This window comes from Parambassis ranga, chromosome 12, assembly GCF_900634625.1.
Source record: "Parambassis ranga chromosome 12, fParRan2.1, whole genome shotgun sequence".
Lineage (NCBI taxonomy): Eukaryota > Metazoa > Chordata > Actinopteri > Ambassidae > Parambassis > Parambassis ranga.
Window position 1 is genome coordinate 6973975 of NC_041032.1, and position 21026 is coordinate 6995000.

Here is a 21026-nt window from a genome sequence, read left to right on the forward strand (position 1 = left end):
CTCCACTCTCTAAAGGGGCTTCTTGGCTGCTTGGTGCTGATAATAACACCCTGTTTATACTGCTCTCTATGAAGTCTTCCACCACACGTTTACAGAATGTGACTTTAATCATACATGCCTTGCTTGAGAGTTTTTCGTCTTTGCCCTCTTTCTCTCTTGTGTTTTAAGAGCGTCTGCTCAAATGCCTTAACGACCTTACCTCTAGGCCAAAGTGCCTACCAATTATACAGATTCTAAATCTCATGCAGTGGAAAGAACAATAGTTTCCCTATTAAGTGCGTAAGTCTAAAGCGATGTGGTAGTCCAATGTTTCCATTGACATTTTGCTCATATTATAGGTAATAAGCAGGCTATATTGCACACACCTACGGGTTCAGCTCTGAGTGTGAGTTGTGCTCAATTAGTGTGCAGATTGTAAAGTGCCTTTTAGTTCTGTGTGAAACCACTTAGTGAACTTCAGCGCTTGTTCCACAATATGCATCAGCAACACCAACCTAACACCAGTATTTCACCACAGAATAATTTAAAGTGAAAATCACAACCAAACTGCAGCTACTCAAAAGGAGATCCAAAAAAGTTAATAACTCATTAACTTATATACTATGTTCATCGGCTAGTTGCTAACTAGCTGTGTGGTGTTTGTGCTGGCTCTAAATAGCTGATGATAGTGGTGAGAGTTGTGGTTGTGCGTCGTAAAAACCAAAACAGCTGAAAACCCTTAAAATGCCCTTTAAATGGACCTGCAGACTTGTGTTAGCCTTTTCTATGGGTTAGTCACAACCTTTTTAATATTATATCTCCATGTTATATCCTGATTACTTTGAGGAACAGTAGTCCTTGAATAAAAAATTAAATTGTGTTTCCTCTCTAGAGAACCATCCTCTGTTCATTTCAGGTGGCCTGTAGTGATTCTCTTCATCATAAAGAACATGCTGTTCTGTAATATTTCCAGTCAGAAGAAAACAAGAGGTCACATCCTTCCTTCTTGCACTGTCCGTTAATGGTTTTGAGTTGGATGTTTCTGTGTGTATTGTTGCTCATTGTTTGAAACTAAAAACATATTAATTGAATTGGGTCCATTGACGTGACACATCCCACATCTTCTGCTGTTTGTATAGCAGCCATGCGGCCTGCTCTGTGGCTTAAAGGATCACTTTTATAGAGCTGCCAACTTGTCTGATTTAAGACACTAAATATTCACAAAGGAGCTGATGTAGACTATCCAGTCCTCTCAATTAATTTTGACACAGCATAATTGCTCTTTCTATACACTTTGTAGGACCAGATGCATATTAGCTAGCTGATATTGCATTTGCTAAGAGAGCCTGACTTGGTGCACTGGGATATTATCAGATAATTATATCTAGCTATTTCTACACATAAGTAAAGAGAAGTCATAGGGCAGAGACAGTGTCACTCCTACATATTTTTGTCGCATGTCCCACTCAGTTTATAGACTTTTTTGTCACAGTGCTTTTTTTTTTAGGATAATCCATGATTCTGCATGAGCATTCCTCTGACTTGTATTTAGACTTCACATCTCGGAGGCTCAAAGGAGTTCAGTAAACTTTGATTAATATTTCAAAGTCTCATTTTCATTTCTCTGGACACTTTTTTTCATGTAGTTCTAAGGATTCAAATCCATTCCATCCACTCTTCAAGAATATTGATGGCATGGTCAGCTTTCCATTTGAGTTTTTAGCAATTAAGGCTTTGAGCTGTTTTGGAGCACGGAATAAAATTAAGCCTTTTGCCGCATTTTCCAGTAATCTACATATGAGTAATTGCATCCTCACTCGACCGGTAACACAAAAAAATGCAGTAACAAAATATGTTGGTGCAGATATATCCGGAATAGATTGTTGCCACAACTGAGGCACAATAATCGAAAAAATTTACAAGTGTGCCACCCTGGAGTGCCTTCTTAATTAAGGTACGTGCTGGTGCCATGGCTTAAATTTACACACAAAAACAACTTTGGATTAGGGTAACGTTTATTGCCATGGTTACAATAATAACAATAATAAGCATGCAGTTCATGTTATGGTCAGCACAGCAGCCTTCTGTATGAGCATCCATGTAATTTGGATATTGACATATTTAATATGACATTGATGTTCAGGGTCATATTCCCCGAAACATGACACTACACTAATAAAGAAGGCTGCCGTGTCATCTCAATTTCATTCATTCAAGTGTATGTTTATGCTGTTTCGTTGCATGAAGTAATGCATGGTCACACTACATGGGTTCATATCAGATGAAAAGATTAGCCCTTGGCTAGTTGTGTTCCTTAGTCTTTCCAGCTTACCTTATGCTACACTGTCCTTATTAAACTTTTAACCAAATGCTGTAGGCTGTGCCTTATCCAAGATATGAGAGCTCCCTTAGTTTACTGTATATTTACTATTCATCAAAGTAGTGACTCTTCTTAAATATTATATGTTTTGGGGCCGTTGAAAGAGTTCCATTAATTTGAAATCTAACATGTTTTTTGCCCTCTCTAACTCTTTCTCGGTCTTTCTCCTGCTGCCTAACTCATGTATCTTGCTGATCCACCCAAATCTCTCAGCTCTGACTTTGTCTGCGAGCTCTGGTATTTTTTTTTTTCTGTCAACCTCAGATGGACTGTAAATACGATGACATGGTACCTACTTTGTTCCGAATCCCTGCTCACTCCCTCGATCCCTCCCTTTATCCACCTCTCCTCTCTCCACCTTGTGCTCCTGTAGATTAGAGTTGGCATTTGGCTCTGTAATATCCCAGGTGTTGTAAGCAGAAGTGCACATCTCCAATTGTCCTTTGTCTTTTGACAGAGCACTACGCTGAGATGTTCCCAAGTTGAGGCCAACAACAAGGTTAACTTAATGCAGACTCGATCCAAGCCACCAAGGAGCTCTAAGCTAGCTTGGCTCGATACACTAGCACTCACAAATCTCAGTCTCGAAACCTCAGGTTTTGTCTTGCTTAGCTGAGCCAGACAAGGAGCTTCTTTTCTTTTTAGCTGAACAACTAGGGAAATGTGCTTTAATAGCCCGCAGCCTCTTTAGGCGTCTTCACACACTTAGGTTTTGATTGGCAGCCCAGGGGCTCAGGCAGTATTACCATAGTTATCTCACTTTGCCACATGCCTAACAGCACTCACTGCCACAAGTGCTGTCTTTCATGCTTTTAACTTATAACATATAGAGTTAGAAGGAGAAACATGCAAACATAATGGTTGTTCCAAAAAACAAAAATCACTAAGTGATCTCATCAGAGTGATGGTTAAACTAAACCTGACGATTCATAGAGAGTAATAAAGCTGCCTCATGTTCTCAAAGTAAAACCTTGTTTTTTCTTATAGCTCCCAATAGGGTGCGGTTATTTTGAAATGAAAGGGAAGAGGAGCTGTGTCTAAGATTGCAGTTTTCTTGTTAAGTAATTTACTACCATGCTGGACAGCAGTGGTTGTTCGAAAGAAAAATATGCAGCGTGCAGTATTCTCAAGCTGCTTTCTTCCTGTTTTTATTTCAAGCTCCTATGTGTATTATTAGAAATTCTTACTTCCTATCATGATCTATTTTATGTGGTTTAAAAAAGCATTATAATGGTTTCCCTCTCCGTGTCTTCCTTTAGAGTCTCATGGTATGGATCTGTTTGCCGTCGCAGTCCATGAGTTCGGTCACGCCATCGGCCTGGTCCACACATCAGCCATGGAGTCCATCATGAGACCGTACTACCAGGGCCCTGTGGGAGACCCACTGAAATACGATCTACCATATGAAGACAAAGTCCGTGTCTGGCAGCTCTATGGTATGAGGGTACATCCTTCCAGCCTGTGTGTGTGTGAGGGTCAGAGAAAGGAAGGAGAATTGGCAAGTTCTAGTAAGGTTATTGATTATTAAAAACATGGATCGAGTTAATTGGACCTCTTTACGGCATATGACCTTATCACACTGTTCCCTGATATACAGAGTAGCAGAGAGCAGGGCAGACTAATGATAATGAAGGCTAGGATGAAGGCAAGGAAAGGATGCTGAAAGTCAGAGGAGGGATTGGGCTGTAACATTAAGACAGGGAAGCTACACCAAGTTAAAAATAGTCGTATAAATATGCAAAAGAGGAAATATGTCGATTTACTACGGCTGAAGAAAACCTTGTTTTTTGTCTAAAAGCATAACGTTACATAATTGATATTCCGTTCTGTCTGTTCTTGTTTTTTGTATATCCATGTGAAATGTAATTACATTTGTCCTCGGCAGGTGTCAGAGACTCCGTGTCCCACACTAATCGTCCAGGCGACCCTTCACAGACTCCTGAGCCTCCTGTCTTGCTGGACCTTCCTGAGAACAGATCCACACTCCTGTGAGTAGAAGAGTATTTTTAGTGTAACACATGAAGGGGTCCACTTCTTCTTTTCTCTCAAACACACACAGTTTTTCCAAGCTCCCTCGGGTCACTCAGTCCACTTCACTGTTGCTGATGTTGGAGCAGAAGGTGTAATAAATGTCCACCATAGATGAAAACAGAAAGGCAGAGCTAGAAATGCTACCAGGACTCTGGTTTACAACCTCTTTCTTTACATCTGCAGACCTTGTGTTGATTTTAAATGAAAAAGATACACTTGAATGCACCAAGTAAACAACACCCAATGTGCTTGTGGAAGAGGAAATAACTCTATACTGTCAGTTGGCAGGAGTCAGTCTAAAACGCTTACACTTTTCACACAAATTGTAGATTTAATTGTATCATAATCTTTATATTACTAAGACTGTGCAACAGATACACACAGAAATGAAAAGGTTTTGTCGTGCATGTCATTGAATAAAACAAAGAATCAGCTGAATCCTTGCTGTTCTTACTAAAAGAAATGACTCGTACCTTTTCTAAGTGACTGTCTTCATTCTTACATGCAGTCATTCTGCCTATTTAATTGAAAGTACTCATTGTGCTGGTTAGCAACCTGGTTTTGCACCACACCAAACAAGGCCAAGAAAAAAGTGAAGAAGAGAGTTGTCTGAGGAGCCGAGAGACTACAAGATCCTCATCCCCAGGCAGTTTGTTCCCATGACCTCCACTGCTAATGTTGTTAAGAAGATCCGAGGGACATGGTCCAAATTCACTAGACGTGGCCACAAGAGGAAAGCTGACCCTCATATTAAACCAACTTCAAAATAAACTGACCTCTAAGATGCAGGTGCTGCCATGTCTGGTGACATCATAAGTTAGAATATAAGTACGTGAAACAATAATATATATATAAATAAAGCAGACATCATTTACTTGATATTATCAAGCCTACATGCCTACCTGAATTATTTTTTCTAAATGTTAATCACACAACCTTTCACCTCTCAATTCACATCTGCCCACATAATAGGACATCAGTAAAGACCTATGCATTAAATCCATGTCCCTGCATTGTTATTGTCATATTAGGTGAGCCAGTTATAGTGTAATGAGCCTGTAAAGTCTCATTAACTGAAATTAAGTAGAAGGAACCTTGGTCAGTTTTGTTACCTTTTTGCACTCTGTATGATTTTTTTCTGTCGATGTATGCAGTGTTTGATGCACATACTTTCAAGCAGCTGTTTTAAAATTAAACCCACTTTCCATCTGCCTCCAACTGTCCTCATTACTCATTTTCCAACCACCTCCACGTGGTCATGATGCGTGGAAAAAGCTAGATTGCGTTCGACCAAGGTCACAAATGCTGACCAATAGGCGGCAGCGCCTTGGTAATAGACCTCTGAATAGGGATCTTTGTTGATAATATGAGGGCTCTCTCCCTCCCACTCACAGTGGCAGGCCTGTGATGCAAATGGGTTCATCATTGACAGGCCGACCACGTCAATGGTTTAAATCACTTATTAGCCTTAGGGATAAACGCACTTGAAGACCTCACCGTGTCAGCATGACAGCATTTCACCTAAGGTTTAGCCCGATTAATTAAAGAAAACACACACACACACACACATGCACATGCATAAATATGTTCAGTTACTCAGTCGGTGAAAATGCAATTGGTTGTTTTTTTTTCCTCCATATGCAAATAATGTATTAACTGGGTTGTGGCGTTTGAAGAATTTTGAATATAGTATCTTTTCCCATTCTTCCTACTTTCCACTCTCTCTGTCCTGTTCTCAACTTTTCTAATGCCCTTTCTTCAACTTTCCTCTGGGCTCCTCCATCTCTCTTTCTTTCTGTCTCTCTCTCTCTCTCTCTCTCCCTCTCTCTCTTACTCTCAGGCTGGCGCGAGATGCCCCAGACAGATGCACTAGCCACTTTGATGCTGTGGCCCAAATACGAGGGGAGGCCTTCTTTTTCAAAGGTATTCGAAACTAAAAGAAGAAAGTGAAGAAGGCGGTGGTGAAGGGGCGGGAGGGGAGCGGGGCGAAAAGACAAAAATATACCAAAAATCACATAGGTATTTTGATTCAAACACGCAATGACTATTTAGAATAAACAGACGTTGGAAACGGCCCAGCTTTATTAGAGGGTTCTGTGCTAGGCTTACAAACTGATCCGCTTGCATGTATTTTCTTATGGTGATGTGTGGGTTTCCCCTGCAATGGCTTAAATAGCTGCATGAACCACCAGTGCTTGTAATCAGAGCTCAGAAAGTGTGATTGATCCGTAGCTGATTACACTTATTGATTGTTGCAAACAGTGTTCCTTTGTGAAAGAGAAGGGTTTTTATTGTTAGTGGCGGAGGTGGAGAGAAAATCCTGTGGAATTTATTTGTGATTTGGGAGTGAAAATGTTACATGTCTCCCCTGCAGTCTTTGATGATACAAGAGGCAGACAGGCAGGCAGTGACAGTAAGAGAGAAAGGAAGTAAATCGAGAAGATATAAAGTGAAGGGACAGGGGCTGGGCACAGGACTGAGAGGTTCCGGTGATCAATAGATGGCAAACTTGTTTGTGGCTCAAAGGGCTTGTATCACAGGCTGACACACAATCACGCCTTCTGCAGTCCAAACTAAATTCTGCGGTAGTGGCAGAGCTGTTGTGTGGTGTAAATACTGTATTTTCGGCACTGCTTGAAATTGATCATTTCGGCTCAGTAGAAAGTCCAGTTCTACGTGACGTGTTTTCTGGTCTGGTTCCCACTTCCTGCTAATTAGTGAAGTTTCCTTTCAAACACAAGACAGATCGTCATTCCCCACCACCCCTAAAAGTAGCCCAAGGAGTTTTGTTACTTATTATTTTTAAATGGAAAGTAAAAATCGCTTTGAGCATTAGTTTTTCTATTAGCCCTGCTGACCTAAACACAGTATGCAAACTAAACACGGCTTTTCTTGTAAAGGAGAGCTGTGTAGGAATCTTGTTCTAATTGAACGAGTCCTGTTCCTGTCTGTCTCAGGGAAGTACTTTTGGCGGCTAACTCGAGAGAGGCACCTGGTGTCTCTGCGCCCGGCACAGATTCACCGTTTCTGGAGGGGCCTTCCTCCAAACCTGGACAGCGTGGACGCTGTGTACGAGAGGCCCGGTGACCACAAAATAGTGTTTTTCAAAGGTAAAAAAAAAAAAAACATTACGTTTTTATTTGACCATGTTAATAGACTCCATGTGTTAAACTGTTTTTTGGTATGAATGAGTGGATGCATTCCAAACTATAAAGGTGTTATTACCCTCCTTTTTACCACTGTAACTGCTCCCTCAGGTCTGAAATACTGGGTATTTAAAGACAATAACGTCGAAGAGGGTTACCCACGTCCAATCAGTGACTTTGGTCTGCCGATGGAAGGAGTGGACGCCGCCTTTGTTTGGCTGCACAATGACAAAACATACTTCTTCAAGAACAACCACTACTGGCGCTACGACGACCACCTGCGGCACATGGACCTGGGCTACCCTAAAGACAGCACCCTTTGGAAGGGGCTGCCGCCACAGCTGGACGACGCCATGAGGTGGTCTGATGGTGAGTAGCCATAAGAATTAACGTTTCCTATTTACTGAAACAAAGTAAGAAACTGCAATAACTTGGCACTGAAACTAAATGTGAAGACAGGTTTATGAAGCTGTATGCAGCTCCTGAGGGAACTGTGAAAACTGTGGGGAAATTACAACACTCCAGCAAACTTGACTTGACTGGTGGAAGTGGACCTTTGGGCCTCAGCAACTCAGCTTTTAAAAAATAAATCCACACTGATGCATAATGTATGGATTGAAGCCAGTGATTGTTTTTTTCTTTACAAATAGCAGCATCAATAAAGTAGTTTTTCACATAAGTGGACCTACCACACACATTGTTAGCTGTTAATATTTACACAAACACTATAGTAAGTAACCAGTGACCCCTGAAAACTAAGCTGTGAAAATGTACAGCAGTATGTCTGCCTTGCCTGGGGTCCTTTTAGGTGCTGTTCAAGTTTCCAGACAACTTTTTAGATTACAGACATAGAGTCAGTCTACCAGAAACAGCTTGTAGGACTGGCATCTCGGTAAGCCAACAACAGCCTTGACCTTTTACGCTGCAAACACAGTGGAGAGGTGTCTTAGCTGCTATGAAACCACAAGCTGGTCTCTTCAATTAAACCATTGTAAGCTCACTGGATGCACCACCATCTGAAAACCGCTAAGATGAGACGACAAGATCTCCGATCTAATCAAGCAGGTCCAGTAGAGAATGTTCCTTTTGCATTAACCTCAGCACAATCAGATCTCGGCGGTCGATTCAGACTCGTTACTACAGATCCATCTTCTGATGCGGCTCTGCCTGTTGCTGCCTCGAGATGAAAGTGAAGTTGGTTCTTTGAGCAGTCAGTCAGCTTGTCTACCTTAAAAAAAAAAGTTTAAATGGCACCATGGCAAGAAAAAAGGTGATGAAAGCAACTGTTGATTTTACCCCTGTTTGGCAGCCTTGTCTTTTTAAGACTGCTCACAGTGAATCAGCTCTCAGTTATTTTTCTGCAGCCATCAATGATCTTTAGCCAGTCCTCCTACCTCTATCAGAGAGCCTCTCATCGCGCTCACAAACACCACTACACATCCCATTGAACTGAATCCTTCAGATGGCAAATGGATCCTAATGTGAGACCTCAGAGACTAGTGTGCTTGTGTTTGTTGTACTTTGAACGTCTTGACTCTTTTTTGTGTCATTCTATGTGCACTGTAACATTTGCTGTTCCTAAGCATTAAATTCACATAGTACAGTATATAAAATCTATATTTCAGTATCAGTTTAGTATCCTCTCCATCCATCCACTACACACAGCCCTCATGCTGTACATTTCTCAGCTGATAGTGGTTTTCAGTGGTCCCAGCCAAGACTCCATTCTGAGCGTCTCATTTGTTTTCACTGACTTGGTTGAGCATGAACAATGTGTTTGTTGTTGTGGCAGCATGGGTACCCCATTCTGTTTGTGTATAATTAATCCAGTTCCAAAATATGATCATTGTCTGTGACATTTGTGAAAAACTCATAGGGGAGGACAGTCTCAGAGCCAGATGGACGACAGAAGTAGTGCTCTCCGCTAAACACGCGCAAATTGGCTCATGGCATGACATATGATCAACGACTGACCCAGCACTTGACAGTCACTTGAAAAAGCCATCAGCAGTCACTGATGACCTTTTCCAAACATAAATCAGCCCGTCATGATTTCTCATCAAACAGTGGTGTCGTACTTCAACTGCAGTCGAAGGGGTCCTTGTTCATGCAGAGGAAGTGCTCTCCAGTAACTAATAGGGTTTGCTAGAAACTGTGATATAAGCAAATCATGTAGCATATACTAAGCTCTGCATGAGTAAAAATGAATGATGTGTGTACTTATTAATTTGACATTTTTATAATCAACAAACCAGCTTAAACCTGGAATAAGATGAGGAAGAGCATCCAGCATGGACCTGATGCTTTATGCTACCAGGCATTTATTACATTGTCCAAGCTTACTGCAGCCTGTGAGTGTGTGTGTGTGTGTTCCTCCCCTCTGATGTCTGTCCTTCACCTCACTATAAACATTCTCCTAACCCTCCCCATGTCCCCTTTTCCTCCTCTCAGTTCTGTGTAAGTAACGGGTTTTACAGGAGGAGGTGGTGTAATGTGATCATTACTGGAGCGTGTCACGCCTGAATCTGCCATGTCAGTAATGTTTACGAACTATGTGCATCTGTGCCTGTAAAACATTCTGGTCTTTTGCCTCATATAAAATGTCAAGTACCTTCTATAAAAGCCACACGTATACTTGAGTGAGAAAACGTTTCTGTGTGTCTGTGCCTGCGCATGCGAAAGGACACAGATGGCCTTGCGTAATAAAGTGTTGCATTACCATGACATTCCCGATTATGATAATACATTATTAGATTGTTCTGGAAGTTCAGAGAGAATAGATTTACTAACAGTGTGTACGTGGTGATTGTGTGGATATTGCACAAAATAAATTTTGTCTCTAATTGCATACATAACACACCTTTTTTTGTCACTAAAATGTGTCTCAGTTAAAACTCATAACTTTCCTGTTAATCACTACACAGCAGGCTACTGTGGAGAATAACAGAGTTGGACTGGGTCAGAAAATTGAAACCAATCACGGTAAAATCAAGACTTAGCTTGGGTGCTTGGGAAAATAATTTGAAACGTATCTGGTTGCGTTACACTGGCCGTTAAAGTGGTAACACATGCTTTTGACATAGATAAGATAGATACACAGAGATAGATACAAGGTCAAGCTCACCCAGCTCCATTTAGCATTTACAAATGGAAAAACTAAATCTAACGTTTAAATGGAAAGTTGTTTTTGTCTACAAGGCCGTCAAGTAAAAAGGCTGCACTTTTATTTTAGTGCAGCAAACACAAATATATAAACTGGATTGCAATCCGGTTTTCATGATTAGTGAGATCAATTGGATCTTGTTGATCTTGTTGTTTGTGTGCAGTTTATTGCCTAAAAAACTGCACACAAACAACAAGAGGAATGAGTGGTAATGCTTGGAGAGGGTGAAACAGGTCATTTATTGACCCCTCTCATTAATTCAAAACACCTCTGAGGAGATGGGCCTTCAAATCCTAGCGGTTACACATATACCACTAACAGATGTGTAATACTGGATCATTTTCCTGAATAAATAAGTAACACGTGAAAGTAAATAAGTCAAATATTTACATTTCATGTCGGTCTGATCTGCCTGATGCTTTGGGTCACACTTATGCAGAAATATAACTGATTCTAAAGGGACTGAAATCTTCCAGTACTTTCAACACTGTAACAGAGTATGTATCACAGCTGAGGAGTCAAGCTGTATCTTCATTAAGTTCCTATCTATGCATCACAGAAAAGCTAATAAACAATGACCCCCACCTCGTCCCTCGCCTGTCATGTTACTCGTACTTATCTGTCATATGAATAGCCTGCCTGAATTAGCGCTATGTTCTAAACTGATAGAAACATGACCACAATGCAGCCTGTGTCTGAACGGGTTATAATGAGATATTTAAAGTGAATGTATTCATTTCATTCTACAACTAATGAGATCCAAAGAATTGTTCTAATAAAAGTATTGTGATGATGTAGCCCTAACGTTTGTTTTGACTAGACAGCACCTTCAGGTCCCCTGATGGTGCTGAAAGGTTGCCTGATGTTCAGAGCCAATTATAACCGATCAAATACAGAGGATACAATGTAGTACTTCCCCATAGAAATGAATAATGTTTACTTCAACTTGTGTTGTTTTGGAAGCCTGTACAGCAAACCAGCTCTTTTAAAGTATGCTTCCATTGGCTGGCTGTCCAGATTAGTCTTTGATAAAGCACTTTTAGTTGTTAAAACTCAACACAAAAAAACAACAACTAATTAGCAAGAGGTGCTTAGTCCTTATTTCAGGCTCCTCTCGGGGGGGAATAAGCAACACCACCTTTCTCACCTACAACAGACGTGAGAAAGGAACCCCCAATTTACAGGAAAACTCGTGGCGATGTATGCATTTATGTAAACAAGACCACTGACTTTTATGTATGCTGTGTAGTGTGTACCTGAGGGCAATGGAAATGGAGCCACATCAAAGAATTTACCTGCCTCTGCGAGCCAAAGATGAACAGAGTGAGGAAGGAAAGAGGAGAGAGAAATGAAGGAGGCAGCATCATAGTGAGGATATTGTTAGGATCGAATGGGTTTAGGAGGAGGATAAGAAAGATGAGGAGATAACTGGTGTTATTAGAACAATGCTGGAGGGAACACATACATTCACTAAGTAGCCCGGGAGCAAAAGGAATCACAGACCTTATGTTTAATTTGGGCTGGATGAATAAATTTGGATTCCCTCCCACACTGATCTGATCTCAACTGCTATCCGTCTGTATTATATATCATAACCTGTGTTTGTATGAAGACACAATCTGATAGCACAGGTTAAAGACCCTGTCACTCTATTAACATTAAAAAATGTTAACATGCCATTTAAAGGTACTGGTGCTCCTTAAAATAAGCTTTTCCTCCTGACAAAACTGCAGCACCACAGCATTTAATCAGTATTATCGACCACCTATTGTGATCCAAAGGAACTCTTATGTTCTGATGAACTATGAGTATAGCAATTTCTTAGAATTTTCTTTAGAACACAAAGTCTGACTTCTTAGCCTTGGCTTGAACACAATATAAGTGTGTGTGTGTGTCTCCGTCCTACCTAAAACTGGACATTTTTATTTCTGCAGTTTCCAGTGAAATTTCTCACAGCTTTCATAAAATTCCGGTCTGTGGGCAGGCCGGTGGAGCTAATAGTCCATTATGTGCTCTGAGCGACACATTTCCTCCCTTGGATAATGTTCTCCAATGTTTTCTCCACTCATTACTTTTTGTGATTTGTGCAGTTTTTTAGGCACAAAATGAACTTTTTCATGTTGGCCTCCTTATAAACTCTCAGTCATTCTGGGTCATTTTCTTCTCCTCCTGTACATTGATCTCACTAATGACTGAAACTGGTTAGTAATCCTGTTAATGCTGTATATTTAGTACAAAAAAGAGCAGCCTTTTTACTTTGCAGCCTTGAGTAAAAACTAAATATCTACATTTGTTTGTTATATTCTTTGTTTGTTTTTTCTAAGGGAAGCATTTGAGACCTTAAATCTATGTGAATCCACTTTAACAGCCAGTGTAATGTAACCGTCCAACATCATTTCACCAAAAATGATATCATACTGTACACACAGGCAGTTGACACTTACATTTACTGGCATCCATTCACTCTTTTGCAGTAATAAATGCATAACATGCCACTTAATATAGACTGCAAATCTAAAAATCAATTAAAATATAGGGATTCGTATGTTCGACAAAGGGAAAAACGGTTAACGTTTTACATTTTTGTCATACAAATTGCCCATTAAAACAAGATTGGCAAGAAAAGTAGAAAAGTGAAAATGAAGGCACGGCCAGCAAAATTAGCTGCTGTTGTGTTCCCAACCAGCCACTTCATAGGACAATATTTCCACATATTCCCCACTTTTCCTCACCGTGTGCAGCTTTAGTTTTGGTGTAATGGCATTTAGAGCAGAGTTCTTTCTTTCACTCATTTCAAAGTAGAAATAGCAGCAAGAGCACAGAAGAAATGCCATCACTGTTTTATTAAGATGACAACTAAAGTCTGGGGTAGCCTGGCTTTAGTTGGCCTCTAAGAGGAAAAATGCCTCTGTTCTGTTTTAGTATTTAATTCTCCCTCAAAATACAGGGAATCAACCCACTCTACTCTCTCTTCTCCCTTAAGGCTCGTCCTATTTTTTCAAGGGGAAGGAGTACTGGCGTGTCCCGGGCAGCGACATGGAGGTGGAGGCAGGATTTCCCCGCCTCATCGCCAAGGACTGGCTGCTGTGCACAGAGATGCAGTCGGACTCTCCAGACACAGAGCCCAAAAGCACTGAGACGAGAGTCAACGTGCACCGACACCCGGACCACGCAGAGAACGGATACGAGGTGTGCTCCTGCACCTCCGACACCGCCTCACCCTTAGGCACCCACCTCACCCCGTCCCCCATCTGGCTGCTGCCACCTCTCTGGACGCTCTCACTGGCCCTGCGCTCTGAACTGCTATGATGCTAAAGCATGGGGACAGTGCTCTCAAGCTGGGTGAGAGAGAGACTGGATATAGAGGGCTAGTGGACACTCAGCTAAAACACAAACTGGAAAGTTTTGTTCATATAAATATCTATTGGTATGTTTTTTGCAATTATTTTTGCTGTTATTTATTTCACATGCCATCTGATGGTCATCTGAAGCGCCTTGCATTATGGGTAGTGCATACCATCATCAAACTAAGGCAGCGATCCACTGACAGAGTCAATGCTAGTCCTATGCTTTGCCAACTGAACACACACAACAGAACCACAAGCTAATTTATGAATGGTTCCTCCTTGCTAAGTAGGCTAACTGAGTGGAACTGTTGACACCAACAGTATGTTTACATGATATATAACAGTATTCAAACCTGAAAGTATTCTTTTATCCTGAATGTGTTTACAGCAATATTGAGGGGCATCCAATAGATGTAACGAGAAAAGCAGATTAGATTTATGAGTGAAGAAGTGATAGAATAATGATTCGATTTTTTGGGGAATATGCCTTCTTGCTGACATAGATGTTATGGTCATGTATCTTAACATAAAGAATATAAATGGGGCCATATAGTTGTTATCCATTACAAAAATCAGCCTTTAAACTAACCCTGCAATAAGTTTACCCTGTTAATGCATAGACAACATGTTGAAACATCACCTTTTACTGTCAGTTATGTGCTGTTATTCTGACTTTGGCGACAAGGACCAAAATACACCACAGGGCTTGTTTTTTGCAGCATTTTATTGAACTTAATTGTTTAGATATTTGCTGTGTTTATGCGCTACCAGTAGTTACCACTAGGGGGCACACCAAAGAACTCATCCTGTCTAAAAACTTCTATATTACTCTTATTATTTTGTGTGATATTGGGTTTTAGAAGACCAGTGATTCACAATATTGATGATTAAAACATGCACACATCAGCACTGTCCCCATTGATTTCGCAGGGTTCCATGTTGACTTCGAACATGATCTATAAAAACACAACTTCTGTGTTTCAACACATAGTTATCTCTGATCTCAAGACGGTGAAGATGCATATTTCCCAAAATGTCAAAATATTGCTTTAAATGTTTTTTCTCCTCTTAAGATTTAGTGTTTCTAAGCCTGGGTGGAAGATCTGCCTGAAAGACTGAAGCCAGGGAAAAGAATGACAATGTGTTGATAGCATAGTTAGACAGTTGACTGACACCCTGGGACATATCTAGTCAGACAGCTGAAAAGTACCCTGTGGTTTATTGTAGATAGATAGGTGTACAGATGAATGGCCCCGTGGGATCCTGACACATGAAAGACATGCTCCATGTCAACAGGTAGATGAATGGCATTCAGGCTTGTAAACACAAACACAGGAGGATACCTCCCACTACAGCTACACGAATAAAAAGGGCACCCTGGGATGTGAGACAAATGAATGTTAGTCCTATTAAACAGAAAGGTAATCTCGCTGTTGGTTAATGCCATGACCCTTTCATTTATTTATTTTTTTTAATTGTTTACCTTTACTACCACGCTCTGTGAGGAAAATGATGCTCATGTAAATTCACCAGAAGCATTCCCTGCTGTTATCAGAGCTACTATTGGTTCGTTGTGTTTTTTTTCTTGTATTTTTATGATATATGGATAGATTGTGAATCCATATTGCTTTGATCATCAGTTGCAGACTTCAAAGAACAGCAACCAGATTTATTGTTGCTGATATATATTTACCTACAATTTTAAATATAGACAGATCTATTTGAGCTGAGATGTTCCATGGTTTCTGCAAAAACCAAGTGGACTGTGTATATTTCAAGTTGTGTTTTCTAATGTAAAATATTTTTGTAGAAAAAAAATTAAAGAATCTAAATAACTTTATTGGCTTTTTGTATACTGAGACTGATTGTTTTTATGCGTGCTGTTTCCCTTGCAGCCCTGAGTATATAATTATTGAAAAGGAAGAAGACAAATGGAGGTAATATGACAGCTTGCAGACACCAACTGGGAGCTGCCATTCATGTCTCTGATACCTTTAAGCATCTTTTCTCTTCTAATGGCTGCCGCTGTTTGTTTCAGAAAAGGAAGCTGCATGATGTCATTCACACTCTCGACCCGAAAATAATGTCACCTGATCCTAGAATAATTTCACACTGTCAAGACTGGCACCATTTAAGATACCTGCTGGGTAATTATGGGACATGCTCACTATGTAGTTTCAATGGAAACTTTCCAGGGTTTGAAGCAGCTTGTATCATTGAATTGATTTAATATTCCTTGTTCTTTCAGATGTGTATCGCAGACCTTCCACACTACTTATAGGTAAGAAAAATGAGTTAAGTGTCGAGATGCATGTGTCCAGATGAGAGTCCATGTTTGCAGTGATGACTTTCTTGCAATTTGTGTGTGAAATTTTACTACCCTTTCCAACATTTTCTTAGTTTTGTTTAGTTGTGTATGGCCTGATTTCAGCAGCTATTGGTTCAGATTCATATTCAGAAAACTTTATTTGTCCCAGAATGGCAATTTTAGGCACAACTGAGCAGCTTGACATATACAATACAATAAAAATAGATACAAAATAAAATATAAAATATGAAGTGAGGTTATCATGTCATAAATGTTATGACTATCCAAAATGTCCATGGAAAATGTAAACAGATTGTGTAAAAAAAAAGTGGCTGAAGTGCAAATGTAAGCAGTAAACAGTAGTTTCAGGGAACATGTTAAAGCTGAGGTAAAAAAAAAAAAAGTAATAGCAGCGACTAAGAACAATGTATTGTGCAATCTCCTTTGGCAATTAATGTGAATGGAACATCCATTTTAATGAAAAGCTCAGTGAAATTAAAATTAAACACCAGTTAATTACAGATGACCTCCACCAGCATATATGCAACCAAACTCCATAAATGAAGTCCCAGCACTTATTTTCCTTACAAATTGCTCCACTGCCTGATCGTCTGATATCCTCTTGTTTTCTATTCTTCGTCCTCAGACGAACCACCGTGTGTTGCTGTAATTGTTTGTTTGTACTTCTCTTATGTATTTCAATATACCCTTTAACATCTCATTATTTATTATCATGTTAGTTTAAGATGAATTCATTGTTATTCCTTCTGCATCTCCCCTTTTTGTCACGCCCCGCAGGCCGAGCCTGTGACACACGCTAAGAGCAGCAATTTTTCTTCCCTCCTCTTGACACACTCGAGTGGTGTTAATTAACTGGTGTGGCTCGGCGGCCACCGGGATGGCACCTGCTCCCAGGAGCCGATGCAGAAGCAGGACGGGTCACTGTTCAGCAGTTTGTCCACGCTGATCCTATCTGAGCAGGGCCTTAATTGTTGTAACATTTTTATAGTAATAAGCTTTATGTCTAATAGTATTTTTATTATTTCCTTTTATTTTTATCAGTGCTTCCACGTGCACTGTGTTTAATTAATACATCACAACCTGACTGTCTTAATTGGCAGCACAGTGAAATATTTCCATTTCAAGACTCTTCTGTCTCCTGAGGACCCTGCACTGTGACTGTCTGAGGTCCTGCAGTGCCATCTCTGCTGATATTAAACACACAAATGCAAATAATACATAAGGCAGGATGGGTTTGACTTTTCCTTTGCTTTGAAATTACATGAAAAATGAGGTATAATCATCACATTATGCGACTAACATCTGGATGAAAGCAACAAAGCGCACATACAGCTGTGAGGACGAGGTTCAGTAGAAAATACAACAAATAAATGAAATATGCTCGAGCAGATGGAAAGACTTTTAAAATGCTATAGCTAACATCTGCAGGAAATATAGAACAGTGGTAGATTTATGTTCAAACACTTGACATCAATTTGGGAGGCGAACAGATGTCAGACTCGTACACTTTGTGTGTACAAATTAATTACAAATACCCTGTGTTCAGGAACTGTCCTCAGTTAAAGTGTGCATGTCCGCACAACCAAAGTTCTCACAGCTGCACCCTGGTGAAGTGAAGCTGTCAAGAGTCTTGGCTCCTAGTTGACGCATGGCAGTGCGGTACAGGAAAGGATCTGCATGGTGTGAGAGAATCATTTGGCAGACCTGTCAGACTGGGCTCTGGCAGCCCTCTGCTGTCACATTCCTCTATAGGTCATATTGAATTCAGCTCTTGCCCACACAAGCAGAGAAGAAGGGGGGGGTTGCAGGATGGATGGTTCATACTCAGCCCAAAGCTGGAGCTGAATGAAGCACCGGTGTTGATGTCTGTCTGAAAGTCGCATGGCAGACTTTCCCGTTCAAAGTGCAACGTACGGAGCAACAGCACCATGTAGGCGCTCAGAGCACAGACCTGTGACACTTGACAGTGAGGTTATCGTTGTTTGGCCACAGTTAAGCTGAAGAGCAGGGCAGAGGATTTTCAGGATGACACTGTGACACAGCCTGCAGGTGGAAAGAGGAGATAATTTATATTAAAAAATGTGACACAAGGCAATGAATGAGAGAAAAGACCTTTCTCTTTATCAGCTGAAGATTGCGAGATGCCCCAACACATCTTGATGAACTGAAACAAGAGCAGATCTGAAGGTCACTCAACAAATAATTGTGCTGCTTTGCATAGAAGTGAGTAAGCATGTTGATGATACTCATGGCTACTGTGTAGAAAGATGAGTTCTTTACTCACTGCCATTAATATGAGTAGAAAGGAGCATGAGATAGAAATATTAAACTGCTAAAAACTTTGTACATTAAATAATTTTTAGAATGTCCTTAGATCTGTGTGACTCCTCTGAACACTGAGCAGTAAATGGCATGTGTTTCCAGCAGGACTTAGGAGCAACTCAATGCTTTAGAAAAGGTTTATATCCAGTCTATGAATACCAAAGTCCCCCCAGAGTGTTAGACTCCCTCAGTTGTAATAGAGTGTATTGAATTTCCCTCAGATTCTCAGTTTAATTATCTGGCATGACCTATTGGCGCGGATGGCAAGCTCGAGCATAGCAATGCGGTATGCAGACAAAACTGTTATGCTGATCAAGTCTTATGCGTGCATTTTTTTTTTTTTTTTTTTTTTTTTTTTAGTGGAGAGGTGGTTTTGAAAAAGCAGTGACCTTCATGGTGAGATTAGTAGCTATCTGTTTGCATGAAGAGGCTGGAGAGATGAGCAGGGCACGGTGCCACGCCACCTGATGTTAGCTAAGTGAAGAGGGGCCTTGGAGGAGGCGGCTGTCCTCTGGCCCTCGGTCAAGGCAGTCAGGTTTGTCATAATACAAAGCCAATCTGATTTATCATGCAGAGGGTGTGTGTGGCTCAAGGTAAAAAAAAGAGAGAGAGAGATCCAGGAAGTTGTAAGAAGAGAGTTTACAAATGATAAATGTGTGTGTTTATTGATTATTTGACAGGATAACTGTCCCATTAAAATGAATCTAACATTCATCACTAATGCCTTGTTTACATATTCCATTTGAACTCTAGCTTTACTAAGTATGCCGGATTTTTGTATGCAGTGACCAAAAAAGGACTCTCTCACCAGAATGAGCACCTGAAGGCCTTTGCACCAACTGTCACTGGGAGAAACTTAATGTAGGCCAGAAAGAACCAATCAATCATCCTGTAGGAACCACGGAGCAGCTCGAATATTCAAACTCCTGCAGAGCGGACACCTGCGACGGTGGCTGCTGGGTCGCTTACAGCAAAATACACCAACTGTCCTGTACAGTCAAACTCTCTGACACATGCTGAAGAAAAGTAAAGTAAACTGAAATAACCCATTTTTTAATGTACACAAACACATCACAGTATGAACCAGCTTGTTGTCTGCATAGTGCATCATTACACAGCCCTGCTCTGTGAGCGTTTGCTTTGACTGATGAAAACAGATACAACTAATGAATGATAGCATGTCTCACAGATTATTTCACATTTATGGAAAATAAAACAAAACAACCAATAAAGATGCCATTGGATTCACTGTAATAACTTTCCCATCATGTTTTGGTGAAATGTTGAACTGTTCCTTTTGTAGTCCTCTACTGCCCTCCTCTGGTGGCTACACAAAATGCTTGCTGAGTATTTATCCAGGAGTTACAGACAATGAGGTGATCTCACGCGCTCTGCCTGCTGTATTATGCCCTGAACTGCTGTAAACGTTGTGTTCATAACACACCCTGTTTATGTGGTTGTAATTAAATTAAGTAGGTAGTCATTACTAGCTGCACTTGTGGACAGACTCCGTTCTCTGAAATTGCACATTATCCTGAGACTTCAATTCAATAGCACTTTACTGTCATCACTAATGTGGAAAAAGATGATGCTGTGATGCTGGGTGAATTGGAGAAGAAGTTAAAAGTAGGTCACAGTGTCTGTAGTCAGTGTTGAGAGCAGAATACAATAATAAGAAAATAAACAAAGTATCATCAGAATCAGAATCAGAATTACTTTATTGATCCCAGGGGGAAATTGCTTTCATTCCAGGTGCTCCATGTATGCTCAAAAAAGACAGGTTAGAAATATAAATAAGGTAAAGTAATAAGAGTAAAATAAAAATAAAACCTAATAAATTCTAAACATTAATAAACAACATCATCCTGATTATTAAATAACATTATTAGAGCGTTTATAATATATTTATAAAAAAAAGTCATTTTCATCATTAATCAAGAGCCCAATGTAACTTTACTTCTTATACAGCCAATGATGATGATGACGATGATGATGAAGATGCTTCTTATTAAGTGATGGACAAAAAAATAGTTTGACTGCATGATGACTGTTTCAAGAAAAATACTATTTTTATGTAAATACTATATATGAATGCCAATAATCCTGAAAAGGCAGAGGAAGTATAATAATGGTAGGAGAAAGGGGCCATGTGTACCTTGTTGTTCTTTACTTGTTTGTTCTGAACCTGACAAAAATGTTTTTCTCGGTTTTATTTGTTAATCATTCATTGTAATGTAGATAACATGGTATTTTTCATTATGATGCAATGTTGATACACAGTGTGAGTGAGTTTCATCGGTTAAACGAGTTTGATCGAGCCAAAACAAAC

At 40.2% G+C, this 21026-nt stretch overlaps 1 protein-coding gene across 1 annotated transcript in view; it reads left to right on the forward strand.

Annotated features, from left to right (window-relative positions):
• The window catches only part of LOC114443885 (matrix metalloproteinase-17-like), a 58131-nt gene extending 44123 nt beyond the window's left edge, over positions 1 to 14008 (forward strand). Inside the window, exons 5-10 of the mRNA XM_028418233.1 lie at positions 3619 to 3795; positions 4245 to 4347; positions 6231 to 6313; positions 7348 to 7500; positions 7648 to 7905; positions 13683 to 14008. Of these exons, the coding sequence (XP_028274034.1) occupies positions 3619 to 3795; positions 4245 to 4347; positions 6231 to 6313; positions 7348 to 7500; positions 7648 to 7905; positions 13683 to 14008 (1100 nt within the window). The remainder of the gene's footprint in view (positions 1 to 3618; positions 3796 to 4244; positions 4348 to 6230; positions 6314 to 7347; positions 7501 to 7647; positions 7906 to 13682) is intronic.
• Positions 14009 to 21026: the final 7018 nt, after the last annotated feature.